Raw genomic sequence first — 26,186 nt, 5'->3', positions numbered from 1 at the left:
TTATGACGATCTCCATTAATCCCCATAATTTTGTGCCTATTACTGCTTTTGAAGAAAGTCTAACCAGGCTCCCATGTCAATGGAAAAAGTTACTGCAAAGATAGTGTTGGTGGCTTTTCAGTTCAAATGTACCTAACCCAATGTCTCAAGAGTAGGATGGCAATTGAATCCAAAATCGATGGATCTTTATCCGTTTTGATCTGATAACATCAGATTTTTAAAAATAATCGGATTTAAGTTGGATGGAGAGTGAAAAAAAAACTTTGATCTGACACGACTCGAGATAATAATGTAATTTTTTTATAAAAAAATTATTATTATTTTAATTTAAGTCTTATTTTGTATCGGATCGCATCAGATTTATACTCTAAAAATTTGAGTCGGTCGGAGTTGGGTAGTTGATATATATTTTTCGGGTCAGATGGAAAATATATAATTTTTGAATCGGATCGGATTCAGGTGGGAGATACATAATTTTCGAATCAGATCGGATTGACCAAAAATCCGACTCAATTCGACCTTATCTCATCCCTACTCAAGAGATATTCTCATATACTTTGTTCTAAAAACAGTAACTTTTCAAATTAAATCAAATTTGATTCACCTTAATCAACACTCCATATTAGTAAAGGTGACTCACAAGTCACAACGTAGCAATACTCCGATGAGTAATTACTCTATTATCAGTTTTATTACAAATACAAATTTAAATCTCGAGAGATTCAAAATACCGATGTGCATCGGGGGCTTCAGAATAATAAAATGAAGGATAAACCACACGGTAAACACTTAATTATGGTCAAAAATCATTTTGACTATCAATGTTTCGATTTGATCAATCAGACCACCCAACTATTTAAATACTTCAATCAAACCACTCTCCGTTAACATTTAACGGAGGAGGTGACGTGACAGTTAAAAATTTTTGGTATAATTACATAATTGGTTTCTACTATTTATAAATTCTTTTAATTTGGTCCTAATTTCAATAAATCAAAATAAATTTAACCCTCGAATTAAGAGATGTCATGTCATTATTCGATTGAAAGACTACATTTATTTGAATTTATTTTAGTCCTTCAATCGAATAATGACATGAAACCTCCTGATTCGAGATTAAATATATTTTAATTTATTAAAATTAGGACCAAATATAAAGAATATATAAATAACATGGACCAATTGTGTAATTATTCAAAAAAAATTAACTGAAATGTCACCTCATCCGTTAAATGTTTTACGGCGAGTGGCTTGATTGAAGCATTTAAATAGTTAGGTGGTTTGATTGATCGAATCGAAACATCGGTGGTTAAAATGATTATCGACAATATTTGAGAGCTCACCCGTGTAGTTTACCCTATAATTGATAAGAGTAAATTATATCGTGACTATCTAACTATTGTCTCTTTTCATTTTGACCATCATTTTAAAAATTTGGTCAATTAGATCATTTTACTATTTAAATGTGTTCAATTAAGTCACTTGTCGTTAACATTTAACGAAGAAACTAACGTGGTAGTTAAAAACCTTGATATAATTACACATTTGATGATTTTTACTTACATATTCTATCAATTTTGTCCTAATTTTAATAAAATTAAAATAAATTTAACTCTCAAATCAAATAGTGCCATGTGTCATTGGTGCCCAGTGTAATGAAACGTGTCACCATCCAATTGGAGGATTAAATTTATTTAATTTAGTATATATATTTCCCATCAATTAAAGCGTGACATGTGTCACCTTCTGGTGGAAAGAAAATTTTTAGCACTGGAATGAAGCCTAAGGGAATCGAACCTGGTTAAATAGGTGATGATACAAAATTTCAACCATTAATCTTCCGATCGGATGGTGACACATGTCATTACACTTAGCACTAGTGACACATGATACCATTTGATTTGAGGATTAAGTTTATTTTAATTTATTAAAATTAGGACCAAATTGATAGAGTATGTAAGTAACAGTGACCAAATGTGCAATTATACCAAGTTTTTAATTGCCACAGCAACTTCTTTGTTAAACGTTAACGGCAAGTGGCTTAATTGAATGCATTTAAACAGTTGGGTGACCTGATTGATAAAATTTCAAAAATAATGGTCAAAATAAAAAGGGGAAATAATTAGGTGATCAATGGTATAGTTTACCCTAATAATAATAATTCAAATCAAACCGTGGTTCACGTTCCTTGTTTTTAAAACAATGACATACATAAACGTGTAGGACATAGCCTGCATCTGATAATTCATAAGTTCTTGTCAGACTTAACATGATCAAATTCAAACCTGATAATCATTTACGGTTTCTCTTAAGTCAAATGCTTTCTATTTCATGGCAGTTGAAACCCTAATTATGACAGAAGGACAATAATCAGGCAACAACTCTTGTAGGTCTTCTTTCATGGCTGATAATTGTATGATAATTGTCCAAAATCATGCAATCTTTTAACATAAACCCAACCCTCCAAATCACTTGGACCATCAAATTTAATGTCTATAGAGCAAGATAATATTGAATGTGTCCCCCCAATTCAATGCTTCCCCGATATTGATGCCACAACTGTCCAATTTTGAAGTCCTTTTCCACATAAACTTTGAATTGGAGTGGATTTTTGTTTTCTTTTATCTAAAGCCAAAGCTCACCCATTGTCAGGTGATACATATCAATCAAAACATATAGATATATGTATCATCTTTAGTATAGTTATATTCGGGTAAATTACGTGTTTAGTACTTAAACGGGTCAAAACCGATAGTTTAGTTACTAAAATCATATAGATATATGCGTCATTTTAGTACATGTTCAAAATTTAACGTTAAATTTAAAAAAAAATGAAAATTTAAGTACTAAAACGGATCAAAACTGATAATTTAGGTATTAAATATGTAATTTACCCATTATATTATTCGTTAGATTTTGTATTGCATTTTTTTGTATTATTTATATAATATGAACTTTATTTGTCACTATCTTATTCGAATAAATTGCCCGCCTAGCTCAGTTGGTAGAGCTCAAGGCTCTTAACCTTGTGGTCGTGGGATCAAGTCTCACGGTGAGCAATTCATAATTGGAGGTCTTCCACGGAAGTTGCTCTCAACCTGACGTTGGGGGCAGCCTACTACCCTACCTCCCTCTTACCCCATTACATATGAGAATATGGTCAGCTAATTTTTTTTATTCGAATAATTTTAAACACGATAATAAATTAAAATTATGAGTAAATTACGCATTTAGTATTTAAACTATCAGTTTTGATCTGTTTTAGTACTTAATTTTTAATTTTTTTCAAAACCATGTCTAACGTTTAATTTTCATTTCATTTTAGTACCGTAACTATAACTTAACGCGTTCAGTACCTAAACTATTAGTTTTGCTCCGTTTTAGTACCTAAACTTTCAATTATTTCAAAACTTAATGTTAAATTTAGAACGAGTACTAAAATGAAACAAAAACTAAAGTTTTTAACGGTAGAGTACTAAAATGAAACAAAAACTAAATTTCAGCTATGATTTTAAAAAATTGAAAGTTTAAGTACTAAAACGGATCAAAACTAATAGTTTAAGTACTAAACGCATAATTTACCCTAAAATTATTTCTTTGAACTCCACAAGACTTGCAAGGTTAAGTCTGGGTTAAAAGTTAATCTAGATTCTTTACATATATATATACATACACGAAGACATGGAACCCAGATCTTAACAAAAAAAAAATACAGAGCTACAAGATAAATATGGAGACAAAAAGATAAGCCCTTCTGGCAATACATGGCATGGCACCACATAAATATGTTCCAAGAACTATATAATTATGTACATACAGAAAGCATCAGAGTATGGCAATAATGGCAAACATAACTGTCCCAAGAGATTAACAAAATTGGGGGAATGTGTCTTACAAACAAATTAGCCTTTCATTTATCATTAAGGCCATATAAAATAAGGACGAATCCCCCACAACAACCATCCCCAAATCCATGTCCTCCAAGGACTACCTTGTCTTGAATTGTGATAGATAGACCTGGCATTGAATTACAGTTCTTCGGATCCGAAATCCGGGGACGACGGTGAACGCGACTCTTGGTTCCGATTCCGGTGTGAATTCGGACGAAAGGAATGCTTCCTCACCTACACTTTCCATGTACACTTCTGAGAACCTACACCCTTTGCTTATTTGAAAGATTGATGCCTCTGGGACGAAAGAGAGTGCTAGGCAATGCAGAAGCCAAACCCTTTTCGCCATTTCGGCAAACGATGTGAAGAATGTTGTGTCTGGGAATTGATAGGAACTCGACATTTCTCTATTGCTCAAATTGCCAAAGAATGATGATTCCATCTGCAGAATTTGGCGAATGTTGATTTCGGTTTCATGGCTAGATATTCAGTAACTTTGATGGATTTGAGTTCTGTAAACTGATCGAAGAAGACTCGGGGATGTTTCTTCGATTCTGGTACCGAGCTGCCAAAAATGGAGAAATATGGTAGGTGGAAAGATTTGAACATTTCCCTGCAAATGAAGGACTCAAATGCGAGACATTTATCATCTTCCTTCCAATACACCACGCCTCTTTCGATCGAACTTGCGGCCGCATCGATATCCCAATCGGCCAACTTCATTTCATCGATCATCAGCCTGACAAAACTTCGAATCGACTTAACGGTTTGTTTAAGGACGGTGATGAATTGGGTGGAATTTAAACCGGAAAGATGGAGGTTGTCGAGCACGACTAACTGGCCGCTTTGGTTTAATCTCTTCTCCAGTGATCTGTTTTGCTTGTTGGATTCATCCAGTTTTTCCCGGAGAAAAATTATCTCAGACTCTTTGAGTCTCGCCTGAGATTCCAGTTTCTTTGCCGTGATTTTGAACGTCGTCGAAAGGCTTTTCAGTTCCTGGATTTCGGCTAAAGACATTGCTTGTTCTGGGGAAAAATCGTATTGTTTCTTCGAGAAACACCGCTTCAGTTCCGACAGTTTTTTCAAGTCGGAGACGATGATCTGATCGGCTCCTTGGATCCCTTCAGCATAGTAAGGAGACTGAGCCAGCTGCAACTGAGCATATCCTGCTTTAATACCCGAAACAGCAGCAAATATTTTAGCAACAATCGCTTCCAGTGCCACCTTCGTTTCACGCTCTTCATCGTGTAATCTGTCAAATTTCTGGGACAATCTCTTGCTCGTCTTACAATAATTCCATTCTTCGGTTTCCTTATACAGCTTAACCTCGTGAACGCCGTCGTCCGGGACAACCCCCGCCGCCGTCGCGTGCCGGTGAAGGACTCTCGATAAAGTTCGAGACCATTTGCTCTTCGATGGAGTAACAGCCGATGGCCTCACTGCTTCCATCCGCAAATGTAGCCTCAAACGGCGAGAGCTTCTTCGATCAACTTTAACAGGCAAGAAGGAAGGAATCAACAAAAGGCAATAAAGATCTATGAAGATGGTGACAACGATGAGGGCTTAGACGAAAAGAGAAGAAGCGGAATGATTTTAACAGGACCGAGGTCTTTAATGGGGGACCCTTTAACCTTCTTTTGAAAATTGAAAAAGAAAGGTACACTTTTTCAACAAGGCGGGAAAAAAGAGAAAGACAAGAACAACGGCAGGAGGAGGAGGAGGAGGAGGAGGAGGAGGAGGAGGAGGAGGAGGAGGAGGAAGAAGAAGAAGAAAATGGATGGAAATGAAATGATTCAATGAGATGCTCAAAAGACGCGTATAACGTTATCAAAGTTCAAAAAGCTACAACAAACTTAATATTTTATTCAAATGGTGGTATCAGAAAAAGTATATAGAGGAATAAAATAAAGAATTATTTTCCTATTATAATAAAACAGAATTTAAGTTATAAAATTAAAAATTATATTGCTATAAAATAATCACATTTTTTCAATAATATTATTATGTGATTATAATATAATATTCGTTTATGATTTTTTAGTTTTTCACAATGTGTACATATAACTAGGATGAGCATAGGTCAAGTCGGATAAGATTTTTGGTCCACCCAATTCGACTCGAAAAATATGTACCTTCCACCCAACTCGAATTCGACTCAACGTTTTGAGATAAAATTTAGACCTGACCCTGAAATAATATATTTATTAAAAATATATTTGTCCCTGCGAAATAGCAGACAAAAAGTGATTCACCAAACGCTAAATGAAGGGTAACAGTGCCTCAGTTGATGAACTACATGCATAGCATACTCATTTTAATAGTGTACTCAATCCACTAAATAACTGTCGACTTTTTTTAAAAGCTTATATATTGATATTTTTCGACGTTCTGAGTTCGTTTTTATAATATGTTTCATCAAATTCTGATCCAAAAGCTTTTGTTTAGTATTCTTATTGATTATTTAGACTTTTCTATTGCAATTATTGTTTGGAAATAAACTTATATGTGATTATTAATGATTGAAGGTGACTCGACTTTGTCCGAGCGATCATCAATGGACTCGAAACTTTCTCACTCTAGTATTACCGAATGTGGAAAACGTATAGCTTAGATTTTTCCCGCTCGGTAATCATTTATATTAATAAGAAGATGCAAAATGGCAAATAACACAATGAAGGAGTTATAGAACTCCAAAAAAGAACATCCTGCTCAATTAGATGGGAAAAATACAGTAATACTCTTGGAAGCAATGAGCAGACAAGACCAGAAGAGTTCACCAAGCTTACTACAAGTCACAATGGGGCAGAAACAATACGCTGTCAGCAGTAGTGATTGAGTGTGTTTATGTATGTTGTGTATATGAGTACTAAATATATATAATATGTTCTCTTATTTATCGTATTTGTTGATGCGATTGTCTGAGCTTGAGACTATAACTACATGTAATATACGAGTAATTGTGATTTGATATATTTACCGATGTGTGCATTTATCGTGCACCGAATCGTAATATGATTATGTGTGATTTAGCGATGTCTATTGTAATGACACTCTTCATGTATTTTATATTGGATTGAGTTTGTGAAGTATAGAATTATCGGTTTACAGGCTGATTCATCCTTATTAGATGGTAAATTCCAATTACTGAATAATAGGTTGGTTCATCCTTAACGGACGATAAATTCTAATTACCGGTTTTTGAACTACTTTAACAACAACAACAAAACCCTATTCTCATATGTAATAGAATAAGGGGGAGGTAGGATAGTAGGCTGCCCCCAACGCCAGGTTGAGAGCAGCTTCCGTGGAAGACCTCTGACAGTCAGAAAATTAAAAATAAAGATAAAATGCAATTCATGTATAAATAAATAAATAAATACATAGTTGACCAGTCTTCATATGCGCGTCTAAAATGGGAAGTAATTCCTGCAAATAAATTCCTGCATAAAAATCTCTGCATATAGACAGAAACGTAAGACCCAACTAAATCTAAAAAGAGGAAACATGAAGAGAATGATACAAAGAAGTAAACGATAACAAACTACGAGAAGGAATAAAGTCAAATGGGTAAAATTCCAATTGAACTACTTTAGTTTTACTATATCTTTGAACTACTACTGAAATTAATGCAGTAACAATACAAAGTAAAGAAAATTAGCCTTGGATTTCATAAATAAATCAATGTGAAGAATGAATAAGTTCACCATGTAATTGCTTCGAGACGTGACGGAACTATACAATACTAGACTTATGACGGTATAGTTTAACATTGAACTTACACACACCAAGGGGAAGTTTTAAAGCCTCTTCTCAAGTAACTAAAGCCACATAACAAGTGTTCTCATCATTTGTTCATCATATTGCAAGGTATATAAGCTACTATTCCTTCAGTCAAAGCCTAAGCTCACAATCCAAAGAAGCCAAGCTCACTGGCCTTCTCCTTCTCAAAAGTCTCGAAATATTGATAAATGATTGTTACAGCAAGAAGTATACCGGTTCCTGATCCAATTGCTCCCATAAGGTCTGCCAGAACTGTGAGTGCACCGATGCACATGCCTCCGAATGCAGCAGCTGTGGGAATGTAACGGTTCAGCTCTTTCTGTAAGCTTGCCTCGCGATGGCCAGGCATAACCATTTGTTGTTCCTGCGAAATAACAGACATAAAATGAATCATCAAAGGCTAAATGAAGAGTAGTGGTGCCTCAGCTGATGAACTACATGCATAGCATGCTCATTTTCCTAGTGTACTCAATCATCCCAGGACTGCAAAGTTAATTTTGGTATGAAGGCTTAAACCTTAGAAGCTTAAGGGAAAACTTGCCACATTATTTCATTAAAAAGGGCGCACACAACAAAGTACAGATTCCGCACCAAGTATAATTATAATCATAGTGTTTCGACTAATTTATAAAGTACGTAAATTTTGCTTTCTGCAAAAAAAGGTAACTCCAAGTTTTGTGCTCTTAGTTAAAACTAAAACCTACAATTATAAAGTGAAAACACAAAAGCAAGTGTACAGAAACAAAGTAAATCTAAGATGGATTTTAAGAGTAGATCACATACCCTGAGCTGCTTGGCAACATCTCTAGCAGATGACCCTGAGACTTCAATCCAAGTTTTTGAGAACAATGCACATGCTGACAACATAAACACGAGATAGAACAACGCATGAAAAGGATTGGCCGCTATATCAGCTAAGCTGCAAGATAATATAGCAAGAAGAGTCAGCATACGTTGATAAGGAAGATTCCCAAATTAAAAAGTTATTAACCTAACGAAAGTGTTAGCACTGGAGACCATGCAGGAAAAAATATACTCTATATTTTGAAAATAGTAAAGGTTCAAATCACCTCGATGGTGCAGTGATATAATATGCAAGGCCACCAACAGGAATGGATTGACCATTTGAATATTCAGATTCCTTCCACTTGCCTAAGAGATTCACAAAGAAGTTTCCACTGAACTTTCTGTACAGTAACTGCAGAGGGATACATGATTAGATGCATCATATTAAAAAGCAACAGACATAGCCGGTCATATGTATACAAGTAAACTCCAGTACCTGAGAGATGAAGTAAAGATTTGTAACAAGAGCGGAATGTAGAATGATGGGCATGTTAGAGGTGTAGAAGAGCTTGATAGGATATGAACCCTGCTGTCCACGGGCATTCTTTGACCTCACAGGCAAAACCACTCGGAACCCTTGGAAGTAGATAACGATTAGAAAAATCAAGACTGTAGCAAGCAGATTTGTCACATTTGGAAGATTCTGTCGATAAAAGGCTTCTCTGAGAGCACGAATCTTGTTATCTTTAGTTAAAAGATTATGGACAAATGCAATAACGGCTCCTTCAAACTCGGCACCTCTTCCAGCGTTAATTGTTGTGGGGCTAAATGCCTTCCAGATTATGTTTTCACTGTATATCAATCAAATCTCTTTTGAGAGTTGGCAGTTGTAATTCTACTAATGATTACATCATGGAACAACAATCAGCTACATAATATCAATAGCAAGACAATAAGAATCCTTGGTAAACTTTTTTTAGTAGATTAAGAAAGCAAAGAAAGGAATTAAAAGCTACAAATGCTCACCAGATGTTTGTCGCAATGAAAAGGGAAATTCCAGAACCCATACCATATCCTTTCTGAAGAAGTTCATCCAGACACATGACAATGATAGCAGCAAAGCAAAGCTGAAGGATGATGAGAATGGCATTTCCAACTCCAAGTTGGCCAACAGTACCATACATCCCAGAGAGAACATAGGCAACTGCCTCGCCAACGGCTATTAAGATACCCAACAATTTTTGCGCACCATTTCTGGTAAGAAAAGTACTCATCATACATAATTATACATCTTGGACACTAAAGAAGCAATTTGCAGCTTAAGAAAAATAAAAAAGCAACCAGGCTGCTTAGATAAACCTCATAGAGATAAAGCATGAACACAGGTGCATGCATGAGTAATGCACATGATGCACACCAAAAGAAGCTCTCATGCATGGAGAAAATATTACATACTCCACGAGACTTATCATAACATCATTTTAAAGCACAACCCTGAAGGACAAGAATCAAGCTGCTATCATCAGCAAAGTTCCTGATTCCACTGTCTGACAACCAGTAACCTTAAGAGAAAGTCTAATGGCAGTCATGAAGCCATCAAATATTGAACAACAGAGAGCCAACAAAAAAAGTAATCAATCTTCATTCGGTGACAATAGTTACCTGAATAATATAAAAAACAGAAATAAAGTTCACACCCTTAAAAGATACTTACAAAAGGGAACGATCTTCACGGACATTGTTGTCCACTTCAATGATTTTTGAACCAGCCAGAAGTTGCATCACCAGTCCAGACGTCACAATGGGAGTGATTCCAAGTTCCATGACAGTCCCACGACTTGAAGCGAGAATAACACGCATCCAATAGAATGGATCTGCACCAGTTGTAGAATGTATGCCATACAGTGGGAGCTGGCTACAAACCAAGAAAATGAAAAGAGAGATCACAGTGTATATGACCTTGTCTCTGAAGGGAATATTCCTGTCAGCACTCTGAACTTCAGGCAGGAATGAAAGAAAGGGTCGTACAAGATGAAGCACTCTAAATCCACTCCCCATCTTGTTTTATCCAACTGTAAAAAATAATAACATATATATTAGTTAAAACAGAACAATATTGTCAAACATCTCAAAGTAGGACGGTATCTAACAAGAAACAATGGAGAGGTAAAACACTACACACCAGCAAATTTTAATCTTTTTCAGGAACAGAACCGTTGACAAAACTTTAAGGTATATATAAACTCCTCTTTGATTACTCATTCTCATATCATAAAAAAAACAAATTGCCCCTTTCGATTTTATTTGAAAGACACAGCAGTTTCACAGTTGAAAGGAACATCAAAACAGAAATTCCATAAACATGCATGCATCAGATAGCTGTATGAGCAAGAAGCAGCAAAATCCGCTACTAAATTAAAGGAGGTTCTCCTCTCCAATAGTTTTCCAACCAATAATCTTCAATGAGCTCATCAACATCTTCACCTAAACAAGGTGTCTCAAACGATATAAAGGTTTCTCTTTTAGCTGGCCCTAAATTCTTAACAGATGCACGGGAAAAAACTACAGATTTGGAAAGTACTGAAAGGGATCTAAACTCAGAAACTTGCTTCAAATCCTCATTTCCTTAAACAACTTATCCTTAAACCAGCAAAAACCTTCCAATTTTCAATGAAATTTACAATAAAAATTTAAAAAAAAAAAGAAAAAATAAATAAATTTCCGCTATACACAGAAGACCCTACTCAATATCCATCAGCAAAATTAGATCTTTAAAAGAACAAACAAATCACCAGAAAACAAAGTGAAGCAAAAAATATGAACTGAGAATCATAATCAACATCAACATCAACAAAAACAAAGGTATATGAACAGAAATGAGGCTCACCGTACGCACTGGAAATGCAGGAATCGTAGAGTAAAGAGGTGAATTCGGAAATTCTGAGGGGAAACTGTGCTGGCTGGGTTTTAAGTAGGGTTCCGTGAACGGCTCCGTTACTGTTGGTTAAATAGAAGGAACGACGTCGGGCGAATGAGGATAAGACACGTGGACTGTGAGAGTGACGTGGTTAGGGAGGCGGCAAGTTTGACAGGGGAAATTGTCAAATTTGTCAACGGGAAGTATTGCAGTACTTGGCACGTTCATTCATTTTGGGATATTATAATCCCTAATTTGGACGTTTTTGTTAAGAAATCTGATACGCATAAATGTACTGTACCTTTATTGGATTTTTTTTACTCAAATATCGTAGAAAAGTTAATATAGAAATAAAATTTATTTTAAATTCTTTTAGATTAATATCTTCTTTATCATATAAAAAGCATGATTTTTATTATAATTTTTTTATTAGTTTAGTAAAAAAAAATAAGCTAGAATTATTTGGAAAATGACCCTAGGCCATATAAGAATATCTCGTCTTTTGAAAAAAAAACACTTAAGGACCTCGCGTTTTACAAGGCGTGAGACATTCAACGTGGAATAATTTTTCAGATAATTCAATTTAATATTTAGATGAAAGATTTCGCGTTTTACAAAACGCGAAGTCACGAGAAATTGAAGCGGCTCAAGAATTTATGGCGAGATTTATTGTAATTGAAACTAAAATTAAAAAAATAAAAGGAGAACCTAATTTAAAAAAAAAACTAAATTAAAAAATAATTTAATTTAAAAATAATAATTTTAAAAATATATCATAATTAACAAAAATCTAAATTTCAAAAAAAACTTAATCTTAAAAAAATTCTAATTTAAAAAAGAATAAAAAAAATTCTATTCTAGAAAAACCAAATTTTAAAAAATCCTAATTTTAAAAAAATCTTAATCTTAAACAAAATCCAAATTTAAAAAATATTAATTTAAAAAAATCCAAATTAAAAGAATCCTAATTTGAAAAATCTTAATCTTAAAGAAAATTCTAATTTAAAAATTATCCTAATTAAAAAAAAATCCTAATTACATATCAATACGGCTACACAATTAACTATCATATAACATGATATACAAGGTCTCAGGCCCAACAAAAATTGTATGGCCAATGGGAGGAATCATACAAAGAGTTGCGACCATAACTTAAAATGATGTAGAAATACATATCGAGAATGGTTGTAAAATTGAAAAATGTACCAGTATACGAAAGTGATCGTTTCGTAGAATGCGTGTGCCAATTCTACTGACTATTTTGGACATTTTTGCAGTGAGTTAAAGCATTCTGCGACTGCAAGTCGATGGTTCAGATCGACGACACTTAGTTGTACGACATATACACATAAATACTGTTATTTGCGGTTGCACAAGACGAAAATAGAAAAACTATTCTCATTGCGTTCGCAATAGTCAAAAAAGAAGATATAGACTCTTGAAAATTCTTCCTTAAGAACTTATGAAGATATGTTCTATCACATGTTATGTGTGATAGACATGATGGGATATGTCTTATTTCTGACAGAGATATATAGATCAAATAGGCAATCCAGCGTATGTGGCAGTCTTAACAACCTCTCTATATTTATTAGCGGTATTGTTTATACTATATTGCTGCAAATTATTTGCTAAAGTTCAAGAGTGAAGATGGACGCCTAATGGTGCTTCAAATAAGTACGTCTTTCACTCTTTTGGGTTTAAGTTATATTTTCATTTATTATTTCTAATTAACTATTTCATTTTTAATGGATAGGTCACACGCATTCCGTACGTGAGGTTGAGGAGATGCTTTAAGAAGGGAAAGGAAAAAATTTACAAGGCTATAACTACCTTGCTAAAATCCCAAATGAGAAATGGCTTCGCTCATTTGATGGGGTAAATGATATGGTCACATGACAACGAACTTGACTAAGACAATCAACTCATAACTGAAGAGAGCGCAACATTTTCCTATTACTTTCGTTGTCAAAACGACATATTATTAGTTGGCAACCTTTTTTGCAATCTTGAGAAAGCAAGCAATTGTTCGGATGTCAAGTGGCTACATAATCTACCCAGACCTCCGCACAAAATCTCAAATATTTGTGTAGCATTCAAATGCAATGAATGTGACATGAGTCTCTCGCGAACAAAATAAATTTTGTGTTTCAGAATATTTGAGGTCATTGGAAAACATACAACACAACACATATGTGGTTAATATACGAAAAAAAACCTACGAATGCGAAGTCTTCTAAACATTCAAATACACACGTGTGCAAGTCATTGCTGCTTGTTCTTTTGTACTGATTCACTACATAATATTCATTGATCCGATATGCTTACTTGAAACCGTATTCAAGGTTTATCGACATGAGTTTTTTCCCATTGGAAATGAAGTTGATCCAGATGAAGTTGATGATAAACCTACAATATGACCACATTATGCACTACGGCGCGAAGAAAAAGGATCGTCCACGATTAACACAGATTTATTGTGACGATGATTTGATTGAACATCGAGAAAGAACCGGAAAATTGAAACTATGCACTATCTGTAGTAATCTTGGACACATGAAGAATAAATGCCCTATTTGGTCAGACCCTCGTATCGATTAATTGTGTTTTTTTATTATACTACTACTTTTATAATTAACAAAATATATTCGTTAGTTTTTAATTTCTTTTGGTTTCAAACTAAGCTTTGAAACCATTTTCAATGCAATTTTTACCTCACTTATAATATCTCGTATGTGTCGGTATTAGCCTCAACTGAAACATATAAGTTGCAATACTACGACTCTAAACTTAAAAATTATAAAAAATTTCTTATTATCTTCCCGAAAATACCCATTGAACATGCATATCAAGCCATTTTAGTTTGTTCTTCATGCACAATACAAAGCTTTGGAACCATTTCAATGCGATTTTTACCACGTTTACAATATCTTGTATGTGCCAATATTAGCCTCAACTGAAAGATAAGTTTCAATACTAAGCCTCTAATCTTATAAATTACGAAATTTTTTCCAATTTTCAACTCGAGAAAACACCTCGAATATGCCTATAAGATCTTGTATAGTGTGTTGGAAATGCATAAAACTCGCGCTTGCAGAACTCGAGATCCATATTAAAAATCCCGCGATAAATTCAATATCTCATGGACTTCATGTCTTGCAGAACGCGAGGTCGTTTATCCAAATATTAAATTGAGTTATCTGAAAAGTTATTTTATGTCAGATGGATCTCGTACCCTACAAAACACAATGTTGTTTAAACTTTTTTTTTTGCAAAAGGCGAGGTGGACCATTTGAGGTTATTTTTTCAAATAATTTTGGATAGGGGGGAATTTTTGTAATAAAATTTAATATGCATATTAAGCTTCCCGTTGGACATGCATATCAAGTTATTTTAGCTTGTTCTTTATGCACAATACCTAGCTTTGGAACCATTTCAATGCGATTTTTACCACGTTTACAATGTCTTGTATATGCAGATATTAGCCTCAACTGAAAGATAAGTTTTAATACTAAGTCTCTAATCTTATAAATTACGAAAATTTTCCAATTTCCAACCCGAGAAAACACCTCGAATATGCCTATAAGCTCTTGTATCGTGTGCTAGAAATGCATAAAACTCACGCCTGTAGAACTCGAGGTCCATATTAAAAATCCCGCGATAAATTCAATATCTCGTGGACCTCAAGTCTTGTAGAACACGAGATCATTTATCCAAATATTAAATTGGGTTATCTGAAAAATTCTTTTATGTCGGATGGATGGTTTTACCTCTACAAAGGCACAAGGCGTGCGTTGTTTACATGACAATAATGAGCACAAACTAAATTAAAATAATGAAAAAAAAGGAGAAATGAAAAATATAAAAAATATATGAACTTTGTCAAAAATAAATAAATATTTACAATCTATGTCGAAGACACATAATTACACGAGTTAAATAATGATGACGACAAAAACCCCACAAAAGCGGGTGTCTTATAATGTGCGTTGTTTACATGACAATAATATGAGCACAAACTAAATTAAAATAATGAAAAAAAAGGAGAAATGAAAAATATAAAAAATATATGAACTTTGTCAAAAATAAATAAATATTTACAATCTATGTCGAAGACACATAATTACACGAGTTAAATAATGATGACGACACACATATTTTTTATGTCCCATAATTTCTGTTTTATATTGATAATGCACATAGTTTTGATAGATATATTTAATCAAGAAAAATGATAAAATTATATTTAAAAGTTGATTGATAAATTTGACATATTTGTCTTTATATGTGTAAAAGAGTGAGATATATAAGAGTAAAAAATGAAATATAAATGTTATTTTTGTTAACTTTTTTAATAGAACATTTTGGATGAGACAATTTTAAAAATCAGAGAAGACGCTTTTGGTGGGACAGAGAGAATATTAATTTTATCTTTAATCACTTAATAAATATATGTTTAAAATGATATATTTAAACACTTGAAAATCTCATATATCTAAAGAATGTAGGATTTGAAAATTTTATTAAAATTTTCAAGTGTTTAAATATAATCTTTTAAACATGCGTTTATTGAGTGAATAACAATAAGACTAATACACTAGTCATCGTTACCGCTATATTTATGCTCGTACAAATGTATATTTTTGACATACACAGTACATATTTATTCTTTTTTAGATAAAATTTATATAATTTTAAGACTTCTTATATATTTAAAGACAAAGATAACAACATGAATTATAGTTTAAGTATATGGTTCAATTAAAATAAATAAATACCTAATTAAAAGAAATAAATATAACTTCAGGGCTTCCTATACATTTAAGCGTTATCAAAAATGGGAAAAAAGTTTTGAGGACTTAATTGTTAGAAATTAAAGCTAAATGTATTTGATTTGTGAAGTTAAAACTTAAAAGGATAAAATAAATGATTGGATGCCCAAGAAAAAAGTTAGAAAAATTATTAATAATATAAAAGCGGAAAGTAAAGTCATGAAGAAGGAAGATGATAGCCAACCACCTCTCTCAATCGATTCACGATTATTATATTTATATATTTTCTCCTTTTATTACATAATTATTTACTCAATCATCGATCAAATTTCTCCTTTAATTCAACTCACAGGAAAACCGCAGCCTTTTTATCACCGGAGCACATTTCTTCTCCTTTTCTCTCTTCTCAGAACAAACTTTGACTTCAATCAAATTTCAACGGACAAGAATTTGCTCTGCAAAAGAACAGAAATTTCCTTTTTTGGGTTTTGGAAATTGTGGGATTTTGATCTGGGGTTTTAGAAGAGAAGCAGAATGGGATGTGCAGGATCGACGCCGGCCAAAGGAGACGGTGAGGCTATTTTACTTTGTTTGCTTTGGTTTTTTCTTCTTGTTTGGTTGCTATGAAAATCGTCGGGAAAGTTGGAAGCTTAAAGAACAATGACAATTGACTACATCTGTGAATTGTTTGAGCTCGAGAAAACATTGAGCTAAACTAGTCAAATTCTAGATTGACCGGTAAAAGTTTCTGATATTTTCTAAGCAGCTAAAAGGCTGCCGCTTGAATTTCGTTTACTTGTTAATTTTTGTTTCAGAAAAAAAGGGAAAAGGCAAATGGGTCTGAGAGTTGCTAAATTTGGAATGATTATTTGAATGTTTGATCATTAGCTTGCTATTAGTACTTAATTCGTTTCCCAGCTGTTCTGAATTTTGTAACGTTTTCCATTCAGCTTTCAATAAAGAAATATGGCGTTTCTGGAGTTGCAAGAAACTGCATTCTTAATTTGTTTATACTCTACTATTTTGCTTTTGTATTGAGGATTCAATATTTGAAAATTTGGAGATTCATGATCAAATTATGCAACAAAAAGAGGAAGAAGAATAAGGAGGAGGAGTAAAAGGTCTTCGCTGCATGAAATGGGCTATATTTAATTATATTTTTCATTCATGTTATCGTCATATGTATATCGGTGGATCAGCTTAGCATAATTCATAATCATATAGGAAACTTTGTTTCGGTCCAAAGAAGGTCTCGGTTTGGTGTGAGGAGAAGGGATTGTGGATGTTGGATTCTGATCTGGAACTTGCTGAATGCCACCACTTAATGGTGGCTATATGAATCGGTTGAATTAAGCTCCGCATTCTTATTATGTGGGAAAATTTTATCCTTGTAGTCTGAGCTCCAAGCATGCTATCTTCAAAACAAGTAGTGCTTGTGTATCTGGGTGGTTAGTTTCTTGTTACCATCTGTTAATTAATTAACTAATTCTTCCTGGTAAACATGGAATACGAACTCACGCTTTTAGATTTGCATTTGAAGTTTATGTGTAGTAAATGATACAGTGAACTCTTTTGGATCCAATAGGGAATGTGAAAAAGATCCGGAAGCCAAAACCTTGGAAACATCCTCAGCCGATAACAAAGTCTCAACTTGTGCAGATGCGTGAAGAGTTTTGGGACACTGCACCTCATTATGGTGGAAGGAAAGGTAATTGCTGCCTATAACATATAACCACTATTGACTCTGTTGCTGGAAATCAACTGTTAGGTTTCTATGCATAAGATTACAAGTATCTATCCATGATTATCAATTTTGTAGGTGAGAAGAAATTTTGTTGATCTTGAGTTGACCAAATAGAAAAAACTGAGTGAATGATGATCTTATAAGGGCAACTAACCACCAATATGCTTAGCTAGTTATGCGGGGATCTGTTTTCATTGGAAAACTGAATCAGACTGAATTGATCTATGTCCTTTCAAGTTGGTTCTGAAGTCAGACCCTGGATTGTAAATATAAAATTATAACTTATATACTTGGATTCATGCAATGATGTGTAGTATTGTACATCCATTAAGCCCCTTGTCCCTCATATGTAACGTTAAGAGCTTGGATTATCTGAAATATTACTTAAGAATGCATGGTAATCCACTGAAAATAAGACCCATAAGGAAAATAGAAGAAAAACTGAGACAGAGACAGAGACATGAATGAACAGATAAAAATCATCTTGTGATTTTAGTTAATTTTGCTTGCTTTAGCTGTTTTTATTTTTATTTTTTAGGCTTAAGGATCACTTTTGCCCCTGTAGTAGACCCAAATTATCATTTTTGCCCCTATGGTATTTTCGCACCAATTTAGCCCTCGAAGTTGCTCGATTGCATCAATGTTTAAAATATTTACTATTGTTTAGGGGTAGAGTTTTGGGTTTAGGATTTACGATTTTAAGTTAGGGTTTAGGGTATAGGACGATATAATTAAACAACTTTGAGGGCTAAATTGATGCGGAAATACTGTAGGGGCGAAAATTATAAATTGGGTCTACTACAGGGGCAAAAGTGATCTTTAAGCCTATTTTTTTCGTGATGCGAAATTTAGACCAATATTGGAACTCAAACCAGTCCATTAAAACATGAATTTTGAGAGGGTTAAACTATACGGTAAAGATAACTTGTTTTAGTGTTGATTGACGAAAGTAGAGTTATTAATGGGAACTAAAGGTCTCATTAGAAGGTTCTCCGTGTATGTGATTGTAAAACTAAACATTGACATTTAGGAGATTCTGATAGCAGTGTCAATTCCCTTCCCTGTTAAATACACAGGCAGAGTAAGTTGTGCCGAGTGAAAGATGACAGTTTATAACTCTAATGTCACTTATGTTTTAGGAAAACATACTTTTTAGTTGCACTTACTTTAATCAAAATCAGGTCTTACTGAGAGCTTACAATGAGTTTTGAAAATCACTAGACTAAGTACGAACTCTTAGTACTCGGTGACAGCAGTTGAGATTCAATTGTTGACTATGATTTCAAGATGGATGAATGTCTTCCAAGGGAGGAAAATACAGAAATGGGATATGATTTTAAAAGAAATCAAAGAAAAGAATCGGAGAAACGAAGGGGAGAGTTTAAAAGCAATGGAGAAGAACAGAGAGAACCAAGGAAGAAACTTCAAACAATAAAATGATTTTAAAAACAATTAGGAGTAAATATCACATGCTGTACGTCTTAAATTTCTTTTCTCAACAAGAATTCTGGTTTCTTTGCTAAAATGCTGTGTAGTTTTACTGTAGAATCGAAACATTAGAAGTTTATGATTGAAAGTTAATTGAACAAGTATGGCTTTCTGAATAACCTTCTGCTTCTGGTAAAGCATTTTTACTTTTAACAAATAACCTTCTACTTCTCGTAAATGTCAACTTCCTTGACACTAGAGATCTGGGATGCACTTCGAGCTGTTGCTGAAGCTGATTTAACCCTTGCTCAAGCTATTGTGGATAGTGCAGGGGTCATAGTGCAATCTGCTGATTTAACTGTCTGCTACGACGAAAGAGGTAAATCTACTTTGTTGAATCGAACTTCGATAAATGATTAACCTTTTGAGCCTTCCTTCACCTCTACGATTCAACCTCCTTGAAAATATTTAACTTAGCAAACATCACATTTTCTATCTTCAAATTTCTTCCAACTTTATCAACTCTCTTTTACAGGTGCCAAGTATGAACTACCGAAGTATGTTTTGAGTGAGCCAACCAACTTGATCCGAGAGAGTTGAAGATAGAGAGAATACAGAATGCAATGCATGCAGAGGTTGAATGTAAATCATGTACATTCATCTTCTTTGAAACCCTTTATAAACGTTAGGACTGCTCGTTTTTGTTCCGGTTTAACTTATGTTTACTTTTGATGTTCACTAGGTTGCTGTAAGTTTCTCTGATGAAAACGATAACATTGGTTTGAATCAAGAAAGATGTCACAGTTTTCCTCTGGGCATTGATGGCAAAAGGTTGTTTATTAGGCTTCTAATGTAGAAATGGTTGTCGTTTGACCTTGTTTGAACTTGGAAGACTGTATAACATTTTAACAAAACGAATTAAGTATACTGATTCGAATCACAGGTAATTCTGCATACATAAGGACTCAAACTATAATATTTTAAATCAACTCGAGTTAAAATATCTACAACTCGATTTCTGTGCCCTTCAAGCGACTTTTGGGTAAAGTCATGAAGATGTAGACAAAGCATGTGGGCTCTCAAGCATTACAACGAAGGTCTTGTGACATTAAGTACGTAACGAATTCTAGGACCATAAAATTTATGGGTTAAAATGTATTTGTAATTCTAGGACCATGAAATGTACTTGTAGTTAATGTATTTTAGTCTAAAATATTTCTAAATTTATATTAAACCAACCATTAATTAAATTAAAATGTTAGGTTAAATACTCTTTATGATCCTATAAATTTATAAAGGAAGTGGATTCATCCATCATTTCCAAAAATGTAACTTAGTCTATATACCTTTTAAAAGTAAACAAGTAGAGATAATTTAGGATTATATTCAAAACAATTACTGAAATAATATAAAATTATTAAAATTAATAAATGAAAACTCAATTAAATTCTCTAAAATTTTGAATAAAACTATTAAGAATTTGTAAAGAGAAAAAAAATAAAGGAGTGTTTAAAATTTGAAAAATGAAAAAAAATAAAGAAAATAAAAAATCTCCAAAACAAATATTATCTTTCAAGAATTAAAATATGAAAATACATTTAAATAAAGTGAAAATATCGAACATAAAATTAGTACGATTATAAAAGATGTTTACAACGAAAATAATTATAGTAAGTAATTGTTCGAAAATAAGACTTTAAAGAAAATATTATTTTTTATTATTATTAAAATTACTTAATAGATTATTGGAAACAATTTATTACATTTAAACTAAAATTAATGTAATTAAAGAGTTTGAAAGAACGGATACATCGCAACCGATCACAACCACGTAGCCGTCGCAAGATATTGATATAGTTTGTTTTCTTTTTAATAATAGCAACTGGATTTTATTAATAATGGAAGGAATCAAAATTACAATACATTGAAGTATAGAGAGAAATCTGGAGACGATATTCACAAAAATACTCATACAAAAGTAAAATATTAAACCTAAATATACGAAGAAAAATAAAACATTCCATCGAGAACGACGATCAACATCAAAATCCAATAACCTTCATAAAAACTCATTGTCTCTGTCGAACGAGACACTTTAGGAAGTGATAAAGGAGTGATGGGCGAATCAATGGTCATAGTTTTCCTCTGGGCATGGACAGGCAAAGGTTGTTTATTAGGCTTTTGATGTAGAAATGGTGGTTGTTTTGAGCCTTGTCTGAACTTGGAAGATTATGTATAACATTTTAACAAAGCGAATTAAGTATATCTAATTGAATCGAACTGTGCACTCTCTGATCACTTGGCTGGTTTACTGAGGATTTTTGGTCTGAAATTTAAAGTTTGTTGATTGAAAATTTGTGTTGAATCCTGGAAAGAATTATTCAGTAAGGCACTGCTCTTCATTCCAAAATGAGAATTAGAAAAACTACACAAAATAGCACAACCTGTTGGTGGCATTTAGACAGAAATAATAAAAAAATTGAAAGAAAAGCAAGCATTAAATATAAGAGCTAGGTTTTGATCCTAAGACACTTGGGTTATGAGCCCACCGCACTTGTACTCCACTAAATTTAACTAACACAAATTAAGTGATTTTCGTAGTAAAAGAATTATTGTAATTTTTTTTAGGATTTCGGAGTTGAGTATCATAAATATCAGATGTGTAAATTTTTAATGTCGAAAGGTTGAGAGTTGTCTTTGAACATATATTATATTGTAATTAATTTAATAAAAAAACTAAATTTAAATAAAACGTGACCCGTTTCTTTAAAGATTATTTTAATACCGACAATTGTTTATTTAAATCATTTTAATATACTTTTTTTTTATTTTACAGTTCCATATGCGCGTGTGAATCTTCTACTTTTTTTTTATTTCTTTACCACATAAATATTGTAACGGTTGATAATTGAAAATGTTGATCTAAAGAATATTTTATTTTTATTTTTTAAGTAAGAAGACTATATTAAAAAAAATAATATAAGAATCACATTGATTTTTTTTAAAGTATAATTTTTTAATACTTTTTTTATCTTAAAATTAAATAATATATATGACTTTGAAAAAAAATAAGTGGTCAAAACGGGACAAACATAATAATCGAGGTACTAAAGATGTCACATACACAAACCACGTTTGCGGAGCATGATTGAACAAAAGAAGTTAACTTTCACCTGAATCAATTACTTGACCAGTCTCCCTCAGCTTTACAGCCTAATGGATACGAATTTGGTAGAACATGTTGTGAAGGAGCAGCAACGTATTGACCACAACCCCCACGCCGTTCATACACCCCACCTGATATTAAAAATTATTTTGTTAAGCTAATCGATTATTAAAAGTTATAAAATAATTATTTGATTATTTATTTGTTTTAGACTTATCGTTTTCATTAAAAAATGATGACAGTCTAAGATGGACGTTAACATGTTGATTAACATACGATAGTCGTTTGAGATTTTAAGACATGATTTTATCAAGTCATATTCAGTAAGTTAATGTTTAACTTAGATTACCGTCAAATTAAAAAAAAAACGAGTTTGAAACATATTTAAATTATAAAGCATTTGAAGATTTGATTTGTGGGAATTATTTAGTTTATTAAAGATCAAACTGAAAAATTATAAAATTATTATTATAAATTAAAAGAATAAAATATATAAAATTTGATAATTAAATGTTTTTATTATACTAATTATTAAATTAGAAGGTCATCACCCATTAGAAATTAATAACATAAAATGATAATAACGATTATTCTAGCGATGGAAATATAATATTTTAAAGTCTAGGTGAAAAAAATATAATCTTATCAATAGTCCAATGATTATGGGTGTAGTTTACCCTGTAATTAATCTATCAAACAATTGCATGCATTGGCATCCGATTTAAGTTAGGGGTGACAAGAGACTTGAACTCGAAGTGTTTTGACATGTCTTGATTATATCGGGTTGGATTCTTTTAAAATATATTTGAAGTTAGGTCGGATTTAGTCGGCTTTTTAGAGATTATGTTTGAGTTGGATCGGATTTGAGTTCAAGTCTTTATTGTATAATGATCTGACGGCCAAAAAGCTTAAGTTGTGAACCAGGCAGTGGCTCTAAGAATCTGAGGGAAACTTCGTTACCTTCATGCAAGGATTGATCTCCTTCCCTTTGAATATTCCTGGAACTGCCTATCACAAATGTTTACAGGGAAGGGAAAATGTAATGAAAATTCTAAAAAAGCTGCTAAACGAAAGGCGGGCGGCAATGCGTGGGAAGAACCAAGTCGACTTCTTCGATTTTGTCCTTGAAGAACTTGAGAAAGAGGGAACAATCTTAACAGAAGCAATCGCTTTGGATTTGATGTCCATTCTACTATTTGCTAGTTTCGAAACAACGTCCTTTGCTCTAACAATGGCAGTAAAATTCCTCTCCGACCACCCTTCAGTTCTGGAAAGGCTAAGGGTTAAATCATTCCTAAATCTGCCAAAAAAAATGAACTTAAACTAACCAACTTTTCAGGAAGAACATGAAGCAATTCTACGAAGCAGGAAAAATACAGACTCTGAACTTACATGGAAAGAATATAAATCCATGACATACACATTCCAGGAGAAAATTTCGTCCTTTGATCGTATATAGGTTTTGTTTCCATACTGACAAAGTGTAAGTTGCAGTTCATCAATGAAACCATTAGACTTGCAAATATAGCGCCGCGATTTTCAGTAAAGCACTAAGGGTGCGTTTGGTTCACGGAATATAAGATTACCTATGGGAATGTAAGATTACCAAGGAATAGCATTACTGAGAATGTTGTATTTTGTGTTTGGTTGGCTTAGCAGGAATGTAAGATTACCGTGTTTGGTTAAAGGAATAAAAGATTATTGGAATGTATATTTGACCAAATTGTCCTAATTATATATTTGTGTAATATTACAAGTTGGAAATATTTATATATTTATTTAAAAAAATTAAATTCATAATATTTATATATTTTTTACAAAATTAAAAATAAAAAAAAAGTTTAATGAAAGGGTAAAATTTTATTTTAACCCTTGAACTTCATATAAAATTTTAATTATAGATTTTTTTTGTAAATCTAAAATAATTTAAGGATAAATTTGTAATTTAACCTTCGTAAAATTTTTATTATTCGATTACAGAATAAATATATTTTTGAAAAAAATTAAAAATTTAAGGGCATTTTAGTCCAAAACGCCGGTAATCCAACAATACCTAAGGAAAGGGAGGTAATGACATTCCCGGTAATATACCCCAAAAAATCCACTATTGGTAATCTTACATTACCGGGAATAGGATTCCCGGGCTAACCAAACGGGGGAATGTGGATTCCATTCCCATGGGAATCCCACATTCCCCTATCCAAACACCCCCTAAGAGAAATCGAATTCAAAGGTATGCTTTGGGATCCATTTTTTGAACAGTTTAAGAAAGCTATAATAACATCAAATTTGGTGATAGTATGCTGCTGCAGGATATACCATTCTGGCCGGTTGGGCCGTAATGGTGAGTCCACCAGCTGTGCCCTTGACCTTTAATCAATCAAGATGGGAGGTGGGTTAATAGCATACTGGAAATTCCATCCACTTACCCAATTATTTTACCTTGAAAACTCACTTGTTTCACTGCAGCAAGGGGAAATCAATGAAGCCTCGAAGAATTTCATGGCATTCGGCGGTGGCATGAGATTCTGCATAGGAGCAGACTTCGCTGGTGCAGATGGCTGTGTTTCTGCATTGCCCGGTTACCAAGTACAGGTAAGAGCAAATTACAAGATGTTTGTTTCTACGCCAAGCAATATCGGACTCGTCTAAATCGTCGAGCCTTTCATGTGGGAACCGATAGAAGGCGGAAACACAGTCCGAACTCCAGGTTTACAGTTTCCGGAAGGCTTTCACATACGGCTCATGGAGAAAACTAGAATGGAGCAACACAAGCACTGCACTTCATAATGCAACAATAAGGCCATTACTTGCAGTCTTATTAGAAAGAAAGAATAACCTATTAAATATACAGCCAAGGGAAACCAAATACACTAGTATTACTAAACTAAGCATATCTATGATAGTTGAAGTAAATAAAAGCCCCTTCTACTCAACAAAGCATGCTGCTTCAACTGTTGATTGAGCAAAAATGCTTTGCTTCTTTGAATTTAGATTTGTAGCTTTTATAAAGCATATTCCAAATATGAAGTTCTTTTTATAACAATAAGCTTTTTTTATTAATCTGGATACATATAAGGTATTATTTGTTCATAGATAACTCTCTACTATTTGAAATAACAATTTCTTTATTATCAAGGTCGCTTAGTTCATGCTTATAACAATAAGGTTACTCGAATTTTAATGTCGGGCCATATAACTTTTAAATAAAACAACCAACCAACCAAGCTTCTATAAACTTTCTCGTCAAAGTTGCTAGAACCAACCATGCACGAAGACGGTAGGACTAGAAACATGGACTCAAAAAACCCTAAGAAAATACCTTGAGGGGATGTTTGGTTCCCATGGGAATCCCACATTCCCCGTTTGGTTATCCGAGAATGTTATTCTCGGTAACGTTTTATTACTAAAAGTGGATTTTTTTTTTGTATATTACCGGGAATGTCATTACTCCCATTCCCTTAGGTATTGTTGGATTACCGACGTTTTGGACTAAAATGCCCTTAATTTTTTTGTCAAAAATATATAATTCTTCTGTCATTGAATAATAAAAATTCTACGAAGTTTAAATTACAAATTTATCCTTAAACTATTTTAGAGTTACAAAAAAATCTATAATTAAAATTTTATATGAAGTTCAGGGGTTAAAATAAAATTTTACCCTTTCATTAAACCTTTTTATATTTTCAATTTTGTAAAAAAA

At 33.1% G+C, this 26,186-nt stretch overlaps 2 protein-coding genes, 1 non-coding gene and 2 pseudogenes across 6 annotated transcripts; 3 read left to right on the top strand and 2 right to left on the bottom strand.

Moving 5' to 3' along the window:
* The first annotated feature begins 2,986 nt into the window (after positions 1-2,986).
* TRNAK-CUU lies at positions 2,987-3,059 on the top strand. Its single transcript has one exon. It is a non-coding gene; the product is annotated as a tRNA-Lys (tRNA).
* A 746-nt stretch (positions 3,060-3,805) lies between these two features.
* On the bottom strand, positions 3,806-5,408 carry LOC120123830 (annotated as a pseudogene).
* A 2,206-nt stretch (positions 5,409-7,614) lies between these two features.
* LOC120123738 (protein transport protein Sec61 subunit alpha-like) lies at positions 7,615-11,451 on the bottom strand. Of its 2 annotated transcripts, XM_039142556.1 has the most exons (8): positions 11,344-11,451; positions 10,171-10,528; positions 9,483-9,710; positions 8,953-9,307; positions 8,741-8,868; positions 8,454-8,589; positions 7,772-8,034; positions 7,646-7,672 (listed from the first exon to the last, which is right to left on the bottom strand). In XM_039142556.1, exons 2-7 carry the CDS (start codon positions 10,512-10,514, stop codon positions 7,795-7,797), a joined length of 1,431 nt encoding a protein of 476 aa, XP_038998487.1. In that variant the 5' UTR covers positions 10,515-10,528; positions 11,344-11,451; the 3' UTR covers positions 7,646-7,672; positions 7,772-7,794. The 2 variants fall into 2 exon arrangements, with proteins under 2 accessions (XP_038998488.1, XP_038998487.1); XM_039142557.1 differs by having other exon boundaries at positions 7,615-8,034.
* A 4,995-nt stretch (positions 11,452-16,446) lies between these two features.
* On the top strand, positions 16,447-20,147 carry LOC120123737 (ubiquitin domain-containing protein 1-like). Of its 3 annotated transcripts, none has more exons than XR_005516214.1 (5): positions 16,447-16,716; positions 17,731-17,853; positions 19,577-19,696; positions 19,853-19,968; positions 20,060-20,143. XR_005516214.1 is itself a non-coding variant. In XM_039142555.1 (5 exons), the coding sequence occupies exons 1-4, from the start codon at positions 16,680-16,682 to the stop codon at positions 19,915-19,917; spliced, it is 345 nt and encodes a 114-aa protein (XP_038998486.1). In that variant the 5' UTR covers positions 16,447-16,679; the 3' UTR covers positions 19,918-19,952; positions 20,060-20,147. The 3 variants fall into 3 exon arrangements, 2 of the variants coding, with proteins under 2 accessions (XP_038998486.1, XP_038998485.1); XM_039142555.1 differs by having other exon boundaries at positions 19,853-19,952; positions 20,060-20,147; XM_039142554.1 differs by lacking the exon at positions 20,060-20,143 and having other exon boundaries at positions 19,853-20,003.
* A 3,288-nt stretch (positions 20,148-23,435) lies between these two features.
* On the top strand, positions 23,436-25,298 carry LOC120123883 (annotated as a pseudogene).
* The last annotated feature ends 888 nt before the right edge of the window (positions 25,299-26,186 follow it).

Source organism: Hibiscus syriacus, unplaced genomic scaffold (assembly GCF_006381635.1).
Source record: "Hibiscus syriacus cultivar Baekdansim isolate YM2019G1 unplaced genomic scaffold, ASM638163v2 tig00110403_pilon, whole genome shotgun sequence".
NCBI lineage: Eukaryota > Viridiplantae > Streptophyta > Magnoliopsida > Malvales > Malvaceae > Hibiscus > Hibiscus syriacus.
Note: the sequence above shows the minus strand (reverse complement) of the source record. Positions and strands in the feature narration are given on the sequence as shown.

Coding starts and splice junctions, on each gene's coding strand:
- LOC120123738 (XM_039142557.1), bottom strand. CDS start 10,514: ATGGGGAGTGGATTTAGAGTGCTTCATCTTGTACGACCCTTTCTTTCA. Junction 9,308..9,482: donor TTCATTGCGACAAACATCTG/GTGAGCATTTGT, acceptor ATTGATATACAG/TGAAAACATAATCTGGAAGG. Junction 8,590..8,740: donor TATATCACTGCACCATCGAG/GTGATTTGAACC, acceptor ATTATCTTGCAG/CTTAGCTGATATAGCGGCCA.
- LOC120123737 (XM_039142555.1), top strand. CDS start 16,680: ATGGGATGTGCAGGATCGACGCCGGCCAAAGGAGACG. Junction 17,854..19,576: donor TCATTATGGTGGAAGGAAAG/GTAATTGCTGCC, acceptor CCTTGACACTAG/AGATCTGGGATGCACTTCGA. Junction 19,697..19,852: donor TGTCTGCTACGACGAAAGAG/GTAAATCTACTT, acceptor TCTCTTTTACAG/GTGCCAAGTATGAACTACCG.